Source organism: Mustela erminea, chromosome 7 (assembly GCF_009829155.1).
Source record: "Mustela erminea isolate mMusErm1 chromosome 7, mMusErm1.Pri, whole genome shotgun sequence".
In the NCBI taxonomy this organism is placed as follows: Eukaryota; Metazoa; Chordata; class Mammalia; order Carnivora; family Mustelidae; genus Mustela; species Mustela erminea.
The window spans coordinates 133,895,346-133,918,057 of record NC_045620.1 but is presented as its reverse complement, the minus strand read 5'-3'; the positions used below and the strand labels follow the sequence as shown (position 1 = coordinate 133,918,057).

The 22,712-nt window shown below is 55.5% G+C and overlaps 1 protein-coding gene across 5 annotated transcripts; it reads left to right on the top strand.

Moving 5' to 3' along the window:
• The first annotated feature begins 9,416 nt into the window (after positions 1-9,416).
• C7H2orf50 (chromosome 7 C2orf50 homolog) lies at positions 9,417-22,645 on the top strand. Of its 5 annotated transcripts, none has more exons than XM_032353309.1 (4): positions 9,417-9,926; positions 13,855-13,894; positions 15,770-15,970; positions 21,171-22,645. In XM_032353309.1, the coding sequence occupies exons 1-3, from the start codon at positions 9,676-9,678 to the stop codon at positions 15,959-15,961; spliced, it is 483 nt and encodes a 160-aa protein (XP_032209200.1). In that variant the 5' UTR covers positions 9,417-9,675; the 3' UTR covers positions 15,962-15,970; positions 21,171-22,645. The 5 variants fall into 5 exon arrangements, with proteins under 5 accessions (XP_032209200.1, XP_032209198.1, XP_032209196.1 ...); XM_032353307.1 differs by lacking the exon at positions 21,171-22,645 and adding an exon at positions 16,375-16,792; XM_032353305.1 differs by lacking the exon at positions 21,171-22,645 and adding an exon at positions 16,350-16,792.
• Positions 22,646-22,712: the final 67 nt, after the last annotated feature.

The following is a 22,712-nucleotide window of genomic DNA, read 5'->3' as shown; positions in this document are numbered from 1 at the left end:
GTGGGACAGGGTGGATACAGTGGGGCTTCTGGAAGCTTCTGGACCACTCTGAGGTCGAGGGTCCTTTGAGAAGTTGTTGGAACCTGCGGATCGCCCTCTGTTCCCCAAAACTGTGCGCCTACAGAAAACATCACTCATAAGATCAGGGATACTGAAGGACGCCCCTGAACTTTTCCAGGTCTTTGATATAAACAGAGGAAAGTGGGGCACGTAGGAACCACGAAAGATGACAGAGAGCTGACAGAGACTGACAGAGAGCTGGGTGGCCGCTCGTTCTGAGGAGGTCACGAAAGGGATAATTTCTGAACCAAGGCTGAAGGACAAGAGCAAGCCACGCCCTGATGAGAGCCTTTCCTGGGCAGAGCGACGTGCAGACATCAGGTGGGGCTGGCTTGGTGGCGCGAGGGCCCAGGTGGGACACAGGTGCCCTCATGATGTGGTGGGAGAGTCTTGTCTTGGCGTTGACTGGGGAAGAGCGATCACGCGTTGGTTTGAACGAAACCCAACTCTTTGCGGGCTGGATCGCGTGATCTCCAGAGCAGGTGGAAATGAGCCCTGCTGGCAGGCAGCCCGAGATAAACAAGTTTTCCAAGGGGACACAGAGGAAGCCACCAGAACAAAGGAAACAAAGAAAGCCACGCAAGGCCACTTTGTAGCTGCAAAAATGACTAACCCTCCTCCTAGAATCGCCCCGCAGGAGAAGGCCTTGAGCTCCTGGGTGGGCACGCTCCCTTGCTACAGCAAGCCTCAGAAACCCAGTGCAGAGACTACGAGAATGTTCGGGAATGTGTGCGGTGGGTAGCTCTTTCCAGTGGACTGCAACACAATCATAACCATATTGGCCTGCCTTATTCTTTCCAGCACCCAAGCAGTTTGCTAGGAACTTTACACAGAGTTTGTGACATTTCACGTTGCCATAACCCTCAGGGTGACTGCTGTCATTACCACCTTCTTCCCGGGGAGTGGGATGAGGCTTGGCTGGGAGAGGATAAAGCAGCCGGAGGGGATTTAGACCCAGCCGGTCCCATGAAGGAGTTGCGTTCCCACAGCTCCACATCAACACAGCTACTCTCAGCATTTGAGCGCTGGTGAGGGCAAGAGCCAGCGCTCCGATCCACGTCCGACCCCCAAGTGTTTGCTCATAACCACCATATTTGCCACCTTCCTGCACAGAAAGCCAGAAAGTGAATTTCAGCCTAATGCAAAATGCAAGCAGCATCCCAGTCTAGTGCACTTGAACCCAGGGATGCAAGATGCAAATGCAAATACATTCTCATTGCCAGGAGGCACTAACCGCTCTAACAGAGAGGGACCCGGAATTCAGACATGCCCTTAGTGTTGGGAACACAGAGCAAACATCTTTCTTCTACTACACAACTGTGACCCTTTAAGGGGTGTCCCCAGGTCCCGGCTGAGTTTGTGGTCTCCCAAGGACCCCTCCTGATTTAGAGATTCTGCACCAGTTTGTAGACCCAATGTGTCTGAGACAGCTGTTGGCCTTTACAGGAATCAAAACAAGTCTAATATGGGCAAAATCATAAGCAAGAAATTACGAAATGCCCATCAGTAGATAAAACAGTCTTCAGCCCGCTTTGGTTTTGCAGCTCTAAAGCTAACTCTTGGATCCCTCACCAAATATCACTTCCTCTCCAAAACCACTGTCCGGTGTTCTTCAACAAGGCTTCCGTGCCTCCCGTGTTTAGAAGAGAACAGAAGATTTCCTTGGAGCGGGATACAGACCTCTGTGCCCCTATCCACTCCCCTCCTGCTTTGAAAATGCAGAATGGGGATGCCTGGGGGTCCTGTCCCCTTCCCCAGTCCCCAGCCCTGGTCCGGGGAGGTGACACCTCACCGTGGCCCCTGGGCACCTCCTGCTCGTGCTTGCAAGTCGTAGGATTCAGGCGTCTCACCGGGAGGCCGCAGAGGCAGACCCAGAATCCGGCCAACAGCTGGAGGACAGTGGCCAACCCGTGGGTCTATAACCGAGTCGAAAAAGAGCCCATTCGCCCGACGTGCAGCAAATCCACAGACCGGAGCCGGGCTCCTGCGGTGAGGACTGAGGGCCTGCGGATGCTACGACCCCACCCGGGAGAATGGGAGATCGTGCTCCCAAGTCCGGAGCCCCCGGATCGCTCGCAAGTGAGGGTTTTTAAAGGCGAAGCTTGGGGCAGGGGCCTCCTGAGAAAGTGGGTGCCACTGACTGCGGGCCCGAGAGGTCATGTGAGAGAACCTGCTGCTGCTTCACCTGGGTCCCCAGAGGCGAGCGCATCTCAAGGGGCTTGCAATGTGACAAATGTCTCTGTTCCTTTTTTTAATGCTTTATTTAAATTCAGTTTAGTTAACATATACTGTATTACTAGTTTCAGGGGTAGAATTGAGTGATTCGTTACCTGCACAAAGAGTGCTCTTTCCGGGGGCGCCTGGGTGGCTCAGTGGGTTAAGCCGCTGCCTTCGGCTCAGGTCATGATCTCAGGGTCCTGGGATCGAGTCCCGCATCGGGCTCTCTGCTCGGCAGGGAGCCTGCTTCCTCCTCTCTGCCTGCCTCTCTGCCTGCTTGTGATCTCTCTCTGTCAAATAAATAAATAAAATCTTTAAAAAAAAAAAAAAAAGAGTGCTCTTTCCGTCTTGTGATTTCCCTAATGCCCAACCCCCAGTGGCCCATCCCCCCACCTCCCCTCCAGCAACCCTCAGTCTGTTCCCTGTAATTAAGAGTTTCTCGCGGTCTGCCTCCCTCTCTGTTTTCATCTTATTTTACTTTCCCTTCCCCTACTATGTTCATCAGTTTTGCTTCTTCAATTCCACATATGAGTGAGATCGTATGATAAGTGTCTTTCTCTGACTTATTTCACTTAGCGTGATACCCTCTGGTTCCATCTGTGTTGTTGCAAATGGCAAGATTTCATTCCTTTGGATGGCTGAGTAATATTCCTCTGTGTGTGTGTGTGTGTGTGTGTGTGTGTGTGTGTGTGTGTCACATTTTCCTTATCCCCTCATCTGTCGATGGACAACCGGGCTCTCTCCGTGGTTTGGCTATTGTGGACATGGCTGCTATAAACATTGGGGCGTGTGTCTTTATTCTTCATGTTAGGGATTTCATTAGGTACTTCTGGTGTCAGTGTCTTTAGGGCAGTGCTGATTCATTACTTGTCCTACAGGTCCCTGTGAAGAAGAAGCAGATGTCCCTGTCTCTTAAGCCTGGGCCAGCATGTTCCCTGCTGGTCCAGCTGCACCCAGGGATAATACAATCTGACGAGACAGGTGCCAGCTTCGGAGGGCCAGGCCTGTGTCATCGGACTCTGAGTTCCCACCCGCTCTAAACTCTCTGGACTTAGTTTCCTCATCTGTAAACAGAGAAAATAAAACCCATCTGTATGACTCAGGTTCCCTAAAGAAAAAGAATGTACTGATACAGATATGCAGAGTTGGACAGGCAGGCAGATGGACAGACAGAGACAGACAGACCTGTTATAAGGAACTGGCCCACAGATCACAGAGGCTGACAAGTCCCCGGAAGCACAGATGGCAAGACAGAGACCCCCCACAGCCGACGGCGTAAGCTCTAGTCTGGCAGGCTCAGACCCAAGAAATGCTGGTCTCCCAGCGTAAGACCAAAGGCAAGAAGAGACCAAGGTCCCAGCACGGCAGTCAGGCTGAAGAACTCTTCTCGCTCGGACTTCTTGTTCTATGCTGGTCTTCCAGTAACCGGACCAGGCGCACGGGAAGGGCAATCTGCTCTACTCAGTCTACGGATTCCCGTGAACTTGCTCTTGGGAGACAAGCTGCTGGGGGTCACTGGACTTTGCTGGACTTGAATCCTTGGGGACACCCACATTCTAGACCCGATTCTCCCTGGAAGAACCTACCTGAGCGCGAACACGCCCAGCACAGACGTGCCCGGAGCTGGAGGGCGCTGGTGACCGCCTTCCCAGCCGGCTCTCACCAGCAGGGCCAGGTCTGGCGTGGGGAGACTGTGGAAGTGGCTTCCCCACGGTCACCCAGGGGCAGGGCTGGAGCTGGGACGGAGGTCTGCCTGACACAAATCTACACCGTTTACCCAGTTGGGTGCTCTTGTCCACTCCCCCAGCCGGCCCAGCTGCCCCCCACTCCAGCCCGGCCCCCAGCCTGTCACCTGGGCGACAGACAGCTGGAGGAGCTTGGGGTCCCCGGAGCAGGGGTGAGGTCTGCCAGACCAAGCTCGCGGTGGGGGAGGTAGACCTGCGGGGTCAGCAAGGGTGGGCAAACCATGGGGGCTGAGGAAGCCAAGGGCAAGGCAGCCTGATCTGCTATGAGAGGGGACTGTCCTCGTGTCCCCCACGGAAAGGCAGGGGGACTGTCTCGCCTTGGTTTGCGAACAGCTCCTATTCTCATAATTACCAACCCTACGAACCACTGAAACCCCAGTGCTTGGGCTGATGGGATCGCCACTGCTTCAGGTCCCCACAGTCGGCATCCAAGCTAAAAATCACCCTGTAAGTACTGGTTTGGTTTTTAAAGACCCAGATCCTTTCATCCCACCTGGTAAACAGCTGCTTCCCAACTCGTCCCCACCCCCACTTCCCACCTCTCACTCCTGCACTCCTGAGTGGCAGCAGGTGGTCTCCAGTCCCTCCTGGATGGCTGGTGCCTGGGCCCTACTTGTCACTAACCATTTTGGGGCTATCACCCCCACCCAGAGCCACTTCTAAGTGAGGGCTCTTTGTCAAAGCCCGGTTTCCCCCAGCCCACGGCTGAATTCCTTCATGGACACCTCTGGACGTCACACTCCTTTCCAGAACGCCTCAAACCTTCAGGACACCCGCCTTCTCTAAGCACCCCTGCCCCATGACCTAACAGGAGAGAATCCCGGAGTTTGGAGCTGAGGGAAGATGTATGGCTACAGGCTGCCCCCTGCTGCCCCAGATGTGCATCGCAATAATCGCCCGTTCAACTACTTTCACCTAAACGGCAGGCATTCAGCGGCCCAGTAGTAGGAAGTTCCAGAATATAGAAAATAAAGAGGATGGCTCCAGATTATTTTTTCCAGTGCTTAAAAGGTCCCCAATTCCCAGGAACCCTGGGTCTTCAGAATATAAACCGCTGAGTTTATGCGGGATGTTTTCCACTGTAAATACTAATTTAGGCAGAGACCAGAAATGGCGGTCAGCAGGGGTTCTGGCCCTGACACCCCATTTCCTGCCCACAGAACCAGTAGGAGACACAGTTTTCTGAGCTTTCTGTGCGCCCAGGCTCCGCACCAAACCCAGAGAAGATCAACCGTCCCTTACGAGGCCGTCACACTTCAGGGAGAAACACAAGCCCTGAAGTGCTCTACAATTATTATTTTTAACATAATTATCTATCAGGGAATATTTAAATGATCTCCCAGAGCCTAGATGGGTATCGAAAACATGGAGCACCTAGTCGCCGGAAATCATCAAGGATGCTCGTGGGGGACACGAGGACTAGTTCAGTGTTAGCAGCGCAATCACGCAAGAGCAAAGCAGCCCCTGAGACCACCACCCTCGGCGCAGCCCGGCGGCAGGACCGCCCTTCACGGGGCTCCGGGAACCTACATGTCCGGAGGGTTCCCTGCCTTCCCTGGTTAGAGTGACTCCCTCTGCCTAAACTATGCTACAACATGGTTCATGCGGAAGACGGGCTTTCCTTCTGGGACTCTGGGATCTGGGGACGTGCTACACAGAGGGGCCTACATGACCCCACACACACACCCTGTGGAAGCCCTGGGCACGGAGTCTCTGAAGAGCCTACTTGGTCAAGGCACCTGGGTGGCTCAGGTGGTTGAGCATCAGACGCTCAGTCAGCTCAGGTCATGAGCTCAGGATCCAGGGATCGAGCCCTGCGTGGAGTCTGCTTGACATTTTCTCTCTCTCTCTCCCTCTGCCCCTCCCGCTGCCCAAGTGCTTGCTTTTGCTGTCTCTCAAATAAATGAATATATCTTAAAAAAATAATAATAATAAAGAACCTACCTAGTCGACAACCTTTCATACGTGTTGTCAAAACAGTGCCAGAGGAGGCCGTGTGCCCTGTGTGAGCCCATGGAAGACAGTTTAGAAACTTGTGCCTTGGGGCACCTGGGTGGCTCAGTGGGTTAAGTCTCTGCCTTCGGCTCAGGTCATGATCTCAGGGTCCTGGGATCGAGCCCCGCATCGGGCTCTCTGCTCAGCAGGGAGCCTGCTTCCTCCTCTCTCTCTCTACCTGCCTCTCTGCCTTCTTGTGATCTCTGTCTGTCAAATAAGTAAATTAAAAAAAAAAATCTTAAAGAAAAAAAAAGCTTGTGCCTGGTTTCCTCCGAGCACTGCAGGCTGAGTCCTGGGAGTCCTCCTAGCCCATGGTCAAGCTGGGGGTGGTCTCAGCGACCCTGACACACAGCTTCTGGTTCTGGTGGGGACCGGCCCAACTGGCACACTCGAGCCTGGCCGGAGAGGTGCTCTGTACGCTGCGCGTGGTGAAAATGTCCGCACCCTCCGACTCGGTCATCCCGTTCTAGGAACACGTCCTGTCGGCAACAGTGCAGCAGACGGAGGCACAGACACCCATCGGAACGAATGCCAAATCCGGGAACAGAGTAAATGCCCAAGAACAGGGAAATGGCTAAGTATATTGTGACACACCAGTTGTAAGAAACTGATAAAGGGAGGAGTATAAAGATGATGAAGACAGACATGAAAAGATGTTTCCGATGTTAAATTTTTTAAGGCTGAGTAAATTGACTGCAAAGAACAAAAGTGACTGTTAAAGTGAAACCGGCTGCGGTGACCAGGGGGCGTGGACTTCTCCAACCTAAATTACCTTGAACGCTGCTGTTGTCATCATCTCCGAACTTTCTGGGGACTCGGCAGGAGCAGCTGGAAAGGTGTGAGCGGCGGCCCTGATCCGTCTGCTTTCACCACCTCTCATGAAGCCTTCAGGGAGTGCGCGTGGGGAAACTGAGTTAAGCCAGTTTTCACCTGGGAGAGAGAGATCTAGGGGACAGGAAGGAAGCCTAAACTAAGCAGGCAAAGACTTTCCCCACTGCAGTCTCTGCCCTCCCGGAGCCCCGCCTCTCCCTGCGCCTCATCTGGTGACCCCCATTTCTGCTTGCTCCCATCTCTGCTCAGTGACGCCACTCCGGCTCCACCGGCTCCCGACTGGAACCTCTTCCCCTTGCCCGAAGTGGGAGCTCCCGCCCAGGCCTAGCCCTCTGCCAGCAACTCGGGAAGGGGCAGGGTCTACAGGCGGTGGGCGTGGCTTCTCGAGCAAGCCCCACCCCCACCTGCCCCCCACAGGGCGGAGCCTCACTCTCCTGGTCGAAATCTCTCAGTTTGCTGCCACCTGGCCCAGGGGAGCCTGGCCTGCACACCAGAGCCGGGGCTGTAGAGTTCTACCAGAACCTACCTTAAGGTCCTTCTGGGATTGAGGGAAATCCATTAAAATACAGCTCCAGCAACCCCCAAATCCAAGGATTTTTGTCCTGTCCTGGAGGGTTGTGTAGAAAGTTACATCACAAGGTGTGGGGAGTGGAAGGGGCAATGACTTGCTCAAGGACATCCAGCAGATGTCCTGGCAGAGCTGGCAGAGCTGGCAGAGCTGGGACTGGAACCCAGTGTCTTGATTCCCTTTGGGGGGTCCCCCAGGCTGGGCTAACGCAGACGCACCCAGAGTGGATCTGGACACTTTTTGGCTCAGTGACTGAAGAAAGAGAATGTGTTCAAGCTGGACTGGCAGGCAAAGTCTTTCTCCCCACAACATTTTTATTTTGAAAAATTACAAACATATAGAAACGTTGAAAAAAGGGTACAGTGCACAACCATATACCCATGACTAGATTGTACAATTAACATGTTGTTGTATTTGCTTTGTCACATTTCTATTTGTCCCTCTACCATCTGTCAGTCTGAAATAGTTTCTGAATTAAAGACGAACCCGCACAGAAATATTCAGCCTCTCCATACATCAAGCCCTTAGTCATCCTGGATGTCCCTGCTGGCCTTTTTGGTCCTGTTCCTTGTCTCTGGAGCATGTGGCCAGGTATCTGAGCAAACCGCATGGCTGTTCCAGGCTGTTCCAGGCTGCTCCACGCCTCAGCCTGCCACTGAGCTTACAAGAAGCGTCCCATGCGGTGGGCACTGACCGTCTGTACACACACACACTCATGGGACCTCTCCCAGAGTTTCAAGGAGGTCAGAGCTGCCACTTCTCGGCAAGGTAGGGACTGGTCCTGGCTGTGCTGGGGGCCCAGCTGCCGAAGAGTTATTCAGCCACCGGGGCAGCCTCCTTCTCGGCCCCTGGGCATTCACCCCATCCACCTTTACTGGGAAAACGTCAGGATCATAGAATGCCAGCCTGCCTGTCCTAGCTCTGGAGGAAGAACACAGAAGAGAGGAGACACAGCCCCACTGGCCCCACAGCCTCTGCTTTCAGCTGATGTCACTCGGCCCCCCTCAGGTGAGTGCTGGCGGCTGTCACCCCGTCTCTGCGGCAGCCCTCTGCCTGAAGCCAACGTGGGCTTCCCCACCGCTCACCTGGGCCGTGGCCGTGCTACTCCCAGTCCTTTTGTTCTTTCCTGAGGGTTCTGGTTCTTTCCCTTGTGCACCAGCTGGGAGGAGTGCCTGAGGGCACCGGCTGAGGCCAGCAGGAGGGCCTGGAGCCACAGAGCGACCTGGGCCCCACTGGGTCAGAGCAGAGTCACAGCCAAAGGCTCAGAGCATGAATCCCCGCCCTCCGGTTCTCCTTGTTTCCTTCAGAGGATCTAAAGTCAAGGCCAAGCCTCAGGATAACCTAAGGACCGTGGACAGGCACTTAATTTACTGGCGAGGGCCTCCGTTCCCTCCTGGGTTGAATGGCGTTGGAAATCTATGTCTCGGAGGACCCGGCGGGTTGAGCCAGATGAAAGATGGTGCTTTGTAAACCTTCCAGGTTGATGCGGCTAGAACAGGTATTAACGGCAGAGTCACTAATTTCCCCTCGCCCGCCCCTGCTCGAGCCGAGCATCGTCCCCCCCATCCCAGCATCCGGCATCGGCTCTAGAGATCACATAGCGCCTGCCTCGGCCCCTCTCCTGGGAGCCCCGCATCCGCATCCGCAGGGAGCTGAAAGGATGACTATTGTCAGTTCACAGACCCCAGGAGGGGCAGGGGCTGCTCGAGGTCACGTGGCAGTTGGAGGCCCGGCCCCAAACCCCCGCATCCTGTCTGCTGAGGAGCCGGGAGCTGGGGCTTTTCTTATGGCCCCAGAAGCCAGGGCTTTGGTCTCCCCCACCCCAGTGCTGTTTTGGGGTCTCCAGCCAGGGGGCCTGGGGTCAGAGCTGAAGAGCAGCTGAGCCGGGCCTGGCACAGACGCAGAAACTCTCTCCAACTGCCCCCCCACCGGGGTTCAGATGTCACACACACACTGGGAGCTGCTGGTCCTCTCGTCCCCTCGGCAACAGTCAACACAGGCAGACGCTGGGAACACAGCTCGGCTCAAATGCCCTCCCCAGCCCGCATCAGCCACTCCGGGCTTGGGGTCTAGACAGCTAGTGAGGGGGACCCCTGCACAGACTTCCCGGGGGTTGGTGGGGTCCCGGAGCGGTCCAAGTTCAGACCGGAGCCGCGGCGCTCTCTCTCTCTCTCTCTCTCTCTCCCTCTAACTCTCCAGTCTCTATTTCTCTCTGTCTCTGTGTTACACACACACACACACACACACACACACACACCCATGGGGAGCTGCCCTGCCCCGGGGTTCCCGAGAACCACGTCAGCTGGGTACCGGCTGCCCTTGACCAGACTGTCAGCCTTGGACTCCTCCACGGCCCCGGGTGGCCCTGCGGTGGGCAGGGGTCTCGCCGGCAGTCGCCAAGCCCCCCAGGCCCCAGAAGCAGAGCGGTTGGGCCAGGGGACAGACGGTGTGAGGCAGGATCAGCTGTGGAGGGAGCTCGTGGAGGCCGAGAGGAGGGGCCAACAGCGCTGGTGAGTGCCCTGCCTGACCCCCAGCCTAACTCGGTGTCTAGGAAGCTTCTGGAAGAAGAGAAATCCATGAGAAGGAGGAACCCAGCAAATGGGTGTTGATGGAAAAGTGTCCTGGGCCCACCTGGGGCCTCCAGGGTGGGAGGGAAGGTGGGCAGGTGACCCACCCACCGGGTGACGCGCCTCCCTCACTCCGGGGTCCCACCGGCCTTTGGAAGAATCCCTCATGGGCGGGCCAGGAAGTCATGGCAGCACTGGCGGGGGGCAGGGGCGCGAGGTGAGCACCCTGGCCCTCTGACCCAGGTGAGAGACATCCTTCGTGCGTTTGTTCAATCCAGACGTTTGGAGGATAGAGCCCCCATCAGGCTGCAGTGAGGGACAAGGCAGGCCCAGACCCGGGTCCTTGGCGCCTCCCTCAGGACAGGGCCGCGCAGAAGCGAGCAGAGAGAGGACGAGGGTCAGGCAGTGAGGGAGGGTGGGCGCCTTCTTCTTACAGAGGCCCCTCCGAGGAGGCACGTTGAGGCTGAGACCTGAAACCTGAGAATAGGCCGAGAAGAGTTCGGTGTGTTTAAAAACAAAGCAAAGCAAAGACCGTCCCTGTGGCGGCCGGGAGCCCCAAGAGGAGCAGTAGGAGGGACACCTCACACACTGTGGACGGTCGGATGCGTCCGTGTAGTGAGGCCCCAGCGAGGGCTTTGAGGAACAGCACGATGTGATCTGCCAAAATCTGAGGAAAAATTCAAGCCATGTTTTTGTGGTAGGATTCTGACGACAGCGGACGGGCTGGAGTGAGATTGTGTGCGGTGTGTGCGGTGTGGGGGCTATGTGGGGTGTAGGGGATGGGGTGTGTGTATGTGTGTGGTGTGTACGTGTGTGTGTGTCTGCTGTGTATGGTATGTGCGTGGTGTGTATGGGGGTGTGTGTATGTGGGTTTGTGTGGTGGGTGTAGGGTCGTGTGTGTATGTGTGCTGGATGCGGGGTGTGTGTGTATGTTTGGGGGGCAACCTGAGCAGACTTGGGGCTCTGTGAGTGCGCAGGAGAACCGGGCGCAGAGCAGCTGTGGGCGCGAGGACAGGGGTTCGGGGACTGTGCCTCCAGCTCCGGGGTGAAGACGCGAGAGCTGAGTGGGGTGTGAAATGCCAAACCACATCCAGGTAGCCTCCCCGGAGGTGGCGGAGTGGCACCAGTCAGGAGCTGGGTGACGGCCCCACAGGACAGAACGCGGGGAGGAGGCCAGGTGTTGAGGGGAGCGAGAAAGGAAGTGACCGCTAAGGGACAGGGGGTTTCTCTTCGCGGTGACAAAAAGAGCGGGGACGGTGCATGACTCTGAGTGTACTGGGAACCACTGGACCAGACCCTCTGCGGGGGGGACCCTTACAACATGTGGATCTGCTCTCGATGGAGGCAGCACTCACAGAACGCTGGTGCGGCAGGCGTGACAAGCCCCGCCGGAAGGATGACATGTGTCCCGAGCGATGAGGCCACAGCACGCAGCTGGCAACAGTCACTTGCTGGACAGCAAGTAGCCAGGAGACCGAGAGAAGCTGACAGAAAAGAAGGGGTCACAGACCCCAAGAAGAAAGAGTTCAGGGAAATCCAGAGCTGTGCTTCCAACAGAAATATGGCAGGAGCCATCTGTAGAATTTTCCATATTCTAGTCACAGCCTTAAAAAAGGTGACAAGAAACTAGTGAAATCCTTATTAAGGATGTATCTTGTCCAAAATATTATCTTTTTGGCATGGAGTCAATATTTTTAAAAGGGGATAATTGACATTCTTCTTGGCACCAAGTCTTTGAAATCAGGCCTGTATCTGAAGTCTCAGGGCCCAGGAGATGTGCCCCATAAACCCACCTCCTGGGGTTTTTCTAGACAGAGAAACTGAGGGCCCAAGACCGCAGTGACCTCGCTCAGGGCCACACAGCCAGCAAAGCAGGCAGCAAGCAGAGCTAGGGCAGGGACCCAGAGTTCCCGCCTCCCACCTCACTGGCTCTCACTAAGTCTTCGCGTGGCTCTGAGGTTAAGGTCGCTGCTTTCTGTTAGTTCAAAACCAAAGCTCTTGGAACATGGCTACCGCGTGACAAGACAGGGGTGATGGTGAGTGGAAGGGTCAGGACACCTGGGGAGGATGGGGGAGAGGAAGCAGGGGGAAGGAGGGTCACCTGCAGGGGGGAAGCTGATGAGGGAACAGGAACCCCAGGAAGGGTCAGGTCGGGAGGTTCCCAATGACTCAGGAGGGTAGCTTGAAGACAGGGCGCTCAGTCTGAAGTCTGACTATGGAACAATGAGGCAACTCGGAAAGGAACAAAAAACAACCTCTAAGGAAAAAAAAAATCTATAACGTTGAAATACAAAACACAACTGAAGTGAGCCTTCATAAACCCAGATTCATCACCATTGCTCAGAAAGACAAGGAGGGGGAACACATGGAACCCTGGAAAACAGAGCAAGAAGATCCCACATACCTTCCAACAGAGCTCTCCAAGGGGAAACTGGGAGAGATCAAATACCGGAGGGGAATGCGTCTTGAGAATTTTCTAGAACCGCAGAAATGCACGCATGCATGGATACTGGAGGGTGTCCTCCACAACATGAAAGTAAACAAGGAAGGAAGGCCCAGGACCCCAAAAGCGGAGACCCCCAAGGAGAGGTCAGGACAGCAAGAGGGGGTCTTGGGCAGCAGCCCTCGTGGCAGCAGGGCGACCCGGGTTCCCAGACTGCAGCTTCTACAACAAACTTGAAAAAGAGGGTAGATTACCCGTCGCGTTTGCCTGTATGGGAGATCATAGGGGGAGGGGCTTTACAATCTTGTTGGAGGGTTTGGAATCAGTGAGCTGTACACAGCTAAGAAAACCAGGAAAAAATGTGATCATAAACTCTAGAAAAAAACTCCAGGTTGTCCAAGGAACGATTGGAGATCCCATGGTCCTAGATAGCCACTCTGTGAACAGTATCTAGAGAACCCCGAGGGTATGAACAACGCACACCGGTCCTCCCAAAATCTATGACACAATCATTTTAGAAGAAATGAGGGAAAGGAAACGGGGCAAGAACGCTAACTCAGCATCTCCCATAACAGAAAGTCCACAGATACGCTTGCAGCTTCAAAAACTCGAGAAATGGCAATCTAGATTTATTATTCCAGAATATGACCATGGCAGACCCAAAGAAATAGCAAAAGGGCTAGAAACGTGACCGGAGGCTGTGGGGTTCGGGGGCTGGGAGGTTTGGGGTAGAGAAGCCTGTTTTTATTATAAGTCTTACAGAATTGTTCAGCTTCTTAAAAACAGTTTAAAATAAAAATGAAATTAGCAGCCCTGTCCTGGTCTCCAGCCCAGTGCCCACCTTCCTCTGTGGCACACACTGCAAGGCTACCAAAAAAGTGAGGTTTTAGGGGGCACTTGGGTGGCTCAGTGGGTTAAGCCTCTGCCTTCAGCTCAGGTCATGATTTCAGGGTCCTGGGATCGAGTCCTGCATCTGGCTCTCTGCTTTGCACGGAGCCTTGCTCCCTCATCTCTCTCTACCTGCCTCTCTGCCTACTTCTGATCTCTCTCTGTCAAATAAATTAAAAATTAGAAAAAAAGTTATTTTAAAAAAGTGAGGTTTTTCTTCACAAGTACTTAAGGGCTCCCACGGGGCTCTGAAAACACAGAGGGCTTGCACCCTTGCCTTCCCCATCACGGGCCACCACCACTGCCGCCACACCTGCCACTCCGGGAAACGTCACTAATTATTGAAACACTGGCTCGGTGTAGAGTCAACAGTGGTTGGCTTAGGGTGTTTGTTTCACTTGATCCTTTTAGCTCCCGCGTGATGTAATAAATGCACCCACGGCACTGACTCATTCACCTGACACAGTGAAAGCCATTTGCAAAAAAGAAGTCGCAGAAAGATGTGACACTGCCCCACCCACCCTGTGTTTTCCTTTCCAGGGCTCAGCACTGGAGTTTCCTGAAAGACTACGACCCCTTGGTAAGGCCAACGGCGTTCCCGTCACGCAGACGTGCACCAGGGATGTGAGCACATTCATCTAACGTTTACGGGGGACCTACTGTGTGCTGGCTGCGGGAATGGACAGAGATAAATATATATATACTGTCTTGTTTCAAGAAACTCAGGGTCTGGGGGAAAGAAAATGCTTAGAGCGCGTTAAGGTATTAGTTTTCTGCAGCGTTTTTAGATCTTATGACGATGAACCAGCTGGCAATGTTGGGTGTCCGCTTCGGAAATGCTTGTCCCCATGAGGATGTCAGAGTGGCAGTGAGTGGAGTGTGTGTGGTGTGCCGTTTGGGGATCAGCTTGGGTGAACATAACGTTGTAAATGAATTCTCCTGCTTCTAAAGTCGCCACTTTCAATCCGTCCTCCACGTTGCTACCAAGGTAATTTTCCTAAACCACAAAACTGACCCTCTCTCTCCCCCGCTTAAAATCCTTCAATATATCTGCATTTTTCCAGGCGGCTCACAGCGCTTCCCATGATCTGCCTCCCCACGCTGACCTACACATTATTTTAGCCGTGCCTTTGTGCACGCTGTTCCCCTGCCTGAAATGCCCTTCCCGCCTCAGTCAATCCTATTCATCGCTCAAGGGCCTCCCTCTCTCTGGAAATCTGTCCTTCCTGAGCAGGCTCCCTCAGATCCTCCTGTTGGTTACTCGACAGCATATCCATTCCGCTCCTTTGAAAGAGCCTGTCACGTTTCGACGATCGACTTCACCAGGCTGTGGTCTCCCTAAGAGAAAGGAGAAAGCCAGCTTCCTCGCTGTCCCCCACCCACCAGCCGTGCCCTACCCCCCAGGACCTCATAGATACTCAGCACTCGGTTGATGCTGGATAAATGACCAAATGTTGGATGAATGTGGCCCTAAGGATAGTCAATGAACCAACCTGGAAAATGAGCAGTGGGCCAAGTGGTCCAAGCAGTGGCCACGCCTGGAGGAGGTTTAGGGGAGGTTTAACTAACTTCTGCCTTTCCAGCCTGCGGGCTCGCTGTCTGCCCTGGGATAGAAGGTGTCGTTCACGAGACCTGAAGTCCCACACCGAGCTCCTGGGCTGGGCTCCCAGCCTGCAGTCTCCCTGCCAAGGGCTGGGATTAGCAACCCGATCACGGACACCTGCATCACGCCCAAAGGTGTGGGGCCACTGTGGCCCGGAATTTCCCAGGGGAACGCCAGGATCCTGTTACTGCACTGGTCCTATAACCGCTGGGGGACCCAGGGTAGCCCCGAGTGACCCTGCCCCGAGGGCTCCCCAGACTGTTCTCGGTTCAGGCACAGACTCACTCAGTCCCCTTCTGGTCACATGCGCGAACGTTCAGGCCCCCGGCCTGGGAACAAACCCAAGTGTCATCCGTGGCGGGAAGGCTAAATAACGTGGAACGTTTGTGCAAGACACACGAGGGCGTGCGGCGGAGCAAGGACAACAAGGGAGCGGCGGCCACACGCAGAAACGTGCACGACCCTCGAACACACGTTCCTGAGAGACGGGAGCCACCGTCTCACAAGATAAATTTCAAAACCGGGAGTCCGAGAGGCAGCCCGGGCTGCCTCGGGGGTGGGGACGGAGCCTGGGGTCTGAGCAGGCGGGTCCAGGTTGCGTGGCACGTCCCCATCTGGGGGGCTGCACAGACTTGCTCACGGCATGGGGCTCGTGGAGCCGGACGGTTATGATTTGCGGCCATTTCTGGGTGTGTGTGACTTCAAGGAATTCTGAGCTCCCCGGGGCCAACAGGGATGGAGACAGCTGGAGGAAGCCACCCGCTCCCTGCTCCCGGCTCGCCTCCCTTCCCTGCTAAGGGCTGGCCCCGTGCACACCTCTCCTCTGTGACACCTTCTGTCCCCTCTCCTCAGGGCAACAGGAAGGAGCCTGTGCAGCTGCCGGAGCACGTGTCTCTCTTTTCCGACACAGTCCCCAACTCCGCCAACCAGGTGGTGGGCAGCAGGGTGAACACGCCCCTGGGGCAAACCCTCATCGGGATGGACTTCTTCTGTGTCAGTGGAGTCCGGAAAAAGAAGCTGGAAGCCGAGCTGCAGCCCGTGTAGGGGGAGGAGGTGAGTGCCGGGGCGGGCCGGGGAGGGGGGTGTGGGCTGAGCTGCCCCGCGGCCCCGGTCAATGGCCCACGCTTGTCAGCCAGCCTTTCCTCCTCTCCGCGCCCCGCACAACCTCTCCGAGGGCTCCACTGGCCCGTTTTCAGTCCTGAGGTTAGAAGGACTCCAGAAGCGTGTCCGTGGTCCAGGCCCCGGCAGGGCTGGGGTGTCCCTCGCAGGGCCCCTGAGAGGCAGCCCTACGTTTGCAGTCATGAGCTCACTACCTGGGTTCAAATCCCGCCCTGAACTCCGAGCAGCTGTGTGATGCTGGGCGGGTTGTTGGAACCCTCTGTGCCTCTACCTGCCCCCCCCCCCAACATGGTGTATTTGCTTCCCATTGCTGCCATCGCAAATGGCCACACGCCGAGGGGTTGGAAGAGCACACGCATTCCATCTTACAGCGCCCGAGCTCAGAAATCCAGACTGGGTCTCGCCAGATGGAAATCAAGGTGTGCGAGGCCTGTGTTTCTTTCCGGAGGCTAGAGGCATCTGGTTCCCCGCTGCTTCCAGCCTCTAGAGGGAGGCTGTCCACATTCCTTGACCCGTGGTTTTCTAATCTCCCAAAGCAGAATGATAGCATCTCCAGGCTCCAAACCACCCCCCTCTCTCCATCTTTTAGGATATCTAAGATAATCTCTCCATCTCACAGTTCTTAATTTAATCATGTTGGCAAAATCCCTTTCGCATGTAAAGGAACATATTCATAAGCCCTGGGGTTGGGGCATGGATGACTTTGGCAGCACTTTCTGTCTACAGCCTACAGGACGAATAAAAGTACTAATTCTAGAAGGTTGTCTTGGAGATGAATTGGGTTTGTGTGTGTCACTGCTCAGAGCAGGGCCTGGGTCATGGTGACAACGGTGTGTTTGCAGAGGACGCCCCTCTCCCGGGAGTGAGAGTAGTCTCCTGGTGAGTGACGTGGGTCCTCACACGGGGGCTGCTGGGAGGTCAGCCCTTGGGTCAGCTTCATTCCCGTGTGATGGTCTGGGTGGTCAGGGGTGGGCCGGAGCCAACCCGGGGGGAGCCCCCCTGTAGAGCCCGAGCTGAGGCTCTGCCGGCCGCCCTGGGAACCTGTGACCCGGACCCACTCCATGCGCTCTGTGCTCTGCGGAGGACCTGGAGGGGCTCGGGCCTGGGCTCAGCCACAGCAGGAAAGGGGAGCAAGGCGCCTGGGATCCAGATGAGCTCTTATTTCCATTGGAGAGAGAGGGTGGAAGCAAGAGATATTCTGGGAGCTCCCGGGGGGGAGGCTAAGTCAAGGTTAAATGCAGAAGCGGGGGTCGGAGCCTGTGTAGACTGGAGAGAATCATCCACATCTTTTTTGCCCAGAAGGAGGGCAGGAGGCCGGGGACAGGTGTGGGTTCTGCCACCTCCGGACAACACAGTTATCAAGCATAGACTCTGTACTCGGCACACTCACTGAATGGTCTTTTTGCCATGATTTGAGAGATTTGGAAACTAAGCCGAAGACATCGTTCAGTCTGGCCGGGATTCTACGGCCAGAGAAGAGCCGGACTCACGCCTGACTTTACCAAACCCAGTTCTCCTCGGCGGGCCTCAGTCTTCACCCCTGTGAAATGGGGGCGGAGAGACTGGGTCTCAGGATGGCACCTGCTCAGCGCGCTGTCTGTGGGCGTGCAAGCAGGCCCTGAGGCTCAGCGGGCCACCGTCACACCACGTGACACACCATGCCACTTCTTGCTCAAGGGTCTGCATGGACTTGGCTCCAGGCCTCGGGTTGAGGCCAAGTCTGTCCATAGGTCTCCCACTACCTTGGACCAACAGCTTCCTAGGGCACATTCTCATGGCACATCACCAGAGCCCAGGAGCCAACGCAAGCTGTGCAGAGCTTTGCAAGCCCTCATCCACTAGCCTGTTAGCAGCTGAACAGGTCACATGTCCACCCCCAGGCTCACGAAGGCAAGAAAGCACACCTCACCCCCGCAGGAGCGTCAGGAGGCAAACACCGGCTGGGGCATAACCCCAAGTAAGAGGCAAAGGCTCTGCCTGATTGCACAAGGAGCTTTGGGCAACAGTTTTCTGCAGGTGGCTTAAAGCAACACCTGGCCCGGGGCCCTGGGTCACAGAGCTGCGCGCGGATGGAGCCCTGGATTCTGCGGGTCCCAGACTGGTCCTCTCCACACTTGGCCGAGCCCCGCTAGAGGGAGGCACCTGTCCCTGCTCCAGCTTGTGCCGACCCCGCTGTGGGGTTGCGGATCAGGGGCTCTCAGCCCGAGAGACTGTGGGAGTCCCAGCTTGGGGGCTCAGGGAGGAAGTCCTCCTGCAGGAGTCGTCACCAAGCTGGTCCTTGAGGAACAGCCAGGCAGGTGGGGAGGGGAGGGGGTTTCTGCTCAAAGGGACAGGCACTGCCAGGAAGGGCTCCAAGGCAGGGGAGCACCCATGAGGCCAGCCCTGAGCAGAGAGCCCCCGGGAAGAGCTGCCTTCCGCACTCCGCAGCTCCCCTGCACAATGTCATCACGGGAGACCCCTCCCCACTACCAGCCGGCCATCCCTGCCCTTCCCTGCCGCGTCAGCCGTCCCCTCCAGAGGACACCTGCTTCTACCGCCCCACATCCTGGCCACGTCTCCTGCCGGAGCCAAGGACACCGGGCTAAGGGGTGTCTATGTCATGCCTCATTAGGACCCAAACAAAGGAGGCCGGCTGGGCCAGGAGAAGGGGTGCCAAGCCTTTGTGTCGGCACCAGCAAAGGCCAGGGGGACATTAGAAACAAGGAGACGAGACATCTTACTGCCCAAGGCTGGGAAGAGCTGGAAGTAGGGGCTAACCGAGCCATAGAGAGGCTGAAGGATTCTTTCTTTGCCTTTTATAACTGCTTCTCTGACCTCTCCTGCCTCATTCTCCTGTGGCAAAACCAGCATCACTGCTTTCTCTCTCTCTCTCTCTCTCTCTCTGTCTCTCATACACACACACACACACACACACACACACACACACACACCACTGTCCAGAGAATGTACGAGGTGAGCTCAGAGTTTCTTCCTTTGCCCATAAGGGAGAAAGTGTTCAAAACAGGATGAGGGCCCTCAAAGTGATGGAGTCAGAACCAGCTTGAAGGGGTTCCCACTGGCGAAATCTGGGACAAGGAGAGCAGTAAAGTGATGCCCGTTCCTGACTTCACCTGTGCAACACACCCCGACAGCTTCTGAGCAAAGCCAGTCCCCTAAATCCCACCAAGTAATAATAATGAATAATAATAATGATGATAATAATAACACCATGAGTCCATATCAATAAGTTTTAAATGTTTAAGTAGAGGAAGAAAAGCTCTTCTTTACTGAAAAATGTAGCATAAATAAAAAAAAAAAAAAACAGAAAATCACCATTTTATCACCATCACTGATTTGGGTAAGAATCAGTAAAAGACACTAAAAGCACTATGGGAAAGATTCTTAGGGAGTGATAAATGATAAAGTCTGAGAGACTCCCCTTAACTACATTATTAAACTTAACCTTGCCAGCCAGAGGACAGCGGACAGCAGGTGCATCCTGATGGGACCCGCTAGGGAGGGGCGCTGACCCCGGGAGCACTCCCACCAGCCCCACATAACCGGAGCGCCCCGTCGGGCACGCCCCAATGGAGCGGCTCTCTGCCTAACCACTGGCCTTGACTCTTCGCAACGTCAATATCCCGAGAGACACGGGACACTGCGGTTGGGATCCACATTAAAGGCGGTACAGAAAATATTCAGGACCAGCTCCCATGACAAAGCAAAATCAGCCCTAAAGGACACTGTGCCGACTAGAGGTCAGACGATAGGCACTAAACAGTAGACAATAGCTCTGTACCAACGTTCAGTCTGCACAGTGCGACCATTCTAGCAAGATGATGTAGGAGAATGCCCTTGTTCCTAGGAGAGGGCAGTGGCTGGGGGCAACTGGCATCACGTCTAAGACTCACTTGCACTGTAGAAGCCCCATCCTGGCCAAGTCTCCCCTTCCCATCAAGGGTACAGAGGACCCAAAAGTCAGCTCCCCGGTCAGATAAGCCAACATGTATGGGATGTCCCAGCTGGGACGTGGGGGCTGGGATTCCCCATCTTCCTCCGGAGCCCATACCAGACTCCTCCTCGGGTAACCCACTCTCCACAGCTTTGGGAGCAAAGCCAGTACCCACAAACCCCAAAAACACGTCGTTACTTTGCACTCAGTAAGGAACCACCATTTATTACACACCTACTAGGTACCTCTTAGAACATTTATGAGATGGGTATGATTATCCCCATTTTATTTTTATTTATTTATTTATTTGTCAGAGAGAGAGCGAGTGAGAGCGAACACAGGCAGACAGAGTGGAAGGCAGAGTCAGAGGGAGAAGCAGGCTCCCTGCGGAGCAAGGAGCCCGATGTGGGACTCGATCCCAGGACGCTGGGATCATGACCTGAGCCGAAGGCAGCTGCTCAACCAACTGAGCCACCCAGGCGTCCCGATTATCCCCATTTTAAAATGAAGATATTGAGGCCTAGGGAGGTTAAGAGCTTGCCCATCTCACGCAGTCTGTAAGAGCTTGCCCATCTCACGCAGTCTGTAAGGGCCATGCTGGGAAGACAGTAGAGGTTTGCAAGACCTTGGAGTCCCACACCCACATCCGCCACATCCAGGGCCTCGTGCAAAGCAGCCGGTGCAGGGAGAGAGGCTCAGAGTCAGGTAGAAATCCTCCTCCTCCAATCCCGCCTCCCCTGGCTGAGGCCCAGAGCAGGCAGCTTCTGTCTCTGGCCTGGTGGTTGTTTGTCCCAAGCCATAGAAGGACAGCTCTGTCTTACAGAGGTCAGGCAGGCAGGGAGCACTCCCAGAAGAGTAGGGACAGGTAGAGCTCCCGGCTGGAGTTCTGGGACAGGTGGGGCCCCGGGCTGGAGCCTCTCCCTCCTGTCGCTGCTCCTGTGGACCCAGGATGAAGAGAGGGAGAGTAGGGGGAGGGGGAGGAGGGGGAAGTGGGGGAGGAGGGGGAGGAGGGAATCCCAGCCACTTGGCAGGGCCAGGAACTGCTTCCACCATGAGGGGAACGCCGTGAGGGGAGCGAAGCACCTGGCATGCGGCAGGCGCTCCCCTTCTAGATGCTTCTACAGTTGTCACTGCTGCTGTTGACAAGTCTTTGATGTTTGTAAGAAACCAAACCTCTTTACTTCCCTGTTTCACTTCCTACAGGCAGTACCCGCTGCTGAACAACCGAACCAGAGGCCCCGGGGATTCCCACCGCGCGGGCGAAGGCAGGAGCAGCTGGCACGCAAATCACATTCTCTGACAATTAGCAGACTTTACCGAAACCACGGGGCACACTCAGTCCACCGTGGAGACCCCCTCTGCACATAACACCTAAAATGATGCCTGGACACGCCTGAGACTCGCCCCAAACCCAGGAGAGCCGGAGTGCTCCCCCTCAGTGCTCCCGAGGGTCGCCTCCTCTTCCGGGCACATCCTGTTCCCTGCCTGATGCCCCCCACACCCGGGCCCTCTTCCCTCTCCAGCCTCAGCCACTCACTGGACAGAACCCAGAACTGCAGGTCCACGGCCAAGTCCAGTGGAGTCCTCGTGTTCAGAGCAGCAGAGGACTTTGGAAGAGTCAGGGAGACAGGACGTGGAGGTCGGGGAGTGCTCCTTGCCCTGAGGCGGTCACAGACACAGCCGCGGCCCTACAATCTGTCTGACGCAGAGCCCTCAGAGCCCTCAGAGCCCTAAGCGTCCGGAGACGGGAAACCCACAGGCTGAGCCGCACAGACTTCAAACAAAATCTCCCACTCACCCTGCGGGGGCCTCAGCCGTCAGCCTCCAGCCCGGGTACCCAGCCACATCAGAGAGCAACAGCGCAGATGAGATTTGCCCTGCAGAATTCCCGCCACCCAGTAAGGCACAGTAAACAGAAATCGTGTCTTCTGTCCAGAGCGTGGGAACATTGTCATGGTGCCACATGCTGAGGGCGTGGTCACGTGAGGCCCCTTGCGGTGACAGCAGCCCAACAATGAACAATGAAGCTGGGGGTACCAGACGCAGCGGCAGTCCGCCTTCTCACGTGACTGATTCCCGCCAAGCAGGAGCACCCCCAGGAGGCTCAGAGGGCAGAAGACACCACCCCAGGATGCTTCTAGAAGTACAGAGACATAGGAATGCGGGTCCTTCTGGGACACCTGGGTCTTGAAGCCTAGGGGCAGACCCCAGTTTCAAGAGCACTGGGCAGCCACGGTGGCAGCTTCCTGTGGTCGTGGACATGCCCCCTCCCAGGGCAGTTCTTCAGTGAGCCTTCTGTTCCTTCCAGACTCCTGCTCGTATCTGCTTCCTCATCCTTACACTGCTCAACACCAGGCAGTCATACCTAAGCTAACTACAGAGGGCGATTGTGTGGTCTGTCGCTGGACCTTCACGGACACATTCCTCTTGGCGGAGAACTTCCAGACCCCTCAAAGTTCCAGAACATTCTGTTGTCTCCTGGGACCCTGTCTGGGAGGCTCGCCCGGCCTCATTTTGAATTTACCAGAGCGAGCAACCTCACAAGCATGCAGATCTGTGACACAAAGGAAAATAATGTTGACCTTTCTGTTCCCAAAGGCTGTGGCGGTAGTGAGTGTGGGCTGCTATCGAGACCCCTTGAATTTGGAAGATGAGTCAACAGGATCTTCAGGGCAGGTAACAGTAAAGAAGATGCTCCTACACTTCCCACTTCAAAGATTAGCTGCATTTTTTTAAGTAAAAGCC

What these genes read in the sequence shown, in the direction of transcription:
- C7H2orf50 (XM_032353309.1), top strand. Translation starts at nt 9,676, where the DNA reads ATGGGGAGCTGCCCTGCCCCGGGGTTCCCGAGAACCACGTCAGCTGGG. An exon ending in AGGAGGGGCCAACAGCGCTG is followed by an intron (nt 9,927 to 13,854) that starts GTGAGTGCCCTG and finishes TTTCCTTTCCAG; the next exon opens with GGCTCAGCACTGGAGTTTCC. An exon ending in TGAAAGACTACGACCCCTTG is followed by an intron (nt 13,895 to 15,769) that starts GTAAGGCCAACG and finishes CCCTCTCCTCAG; the next exon opens with GGCAACAGGAAGGAGCCTGT.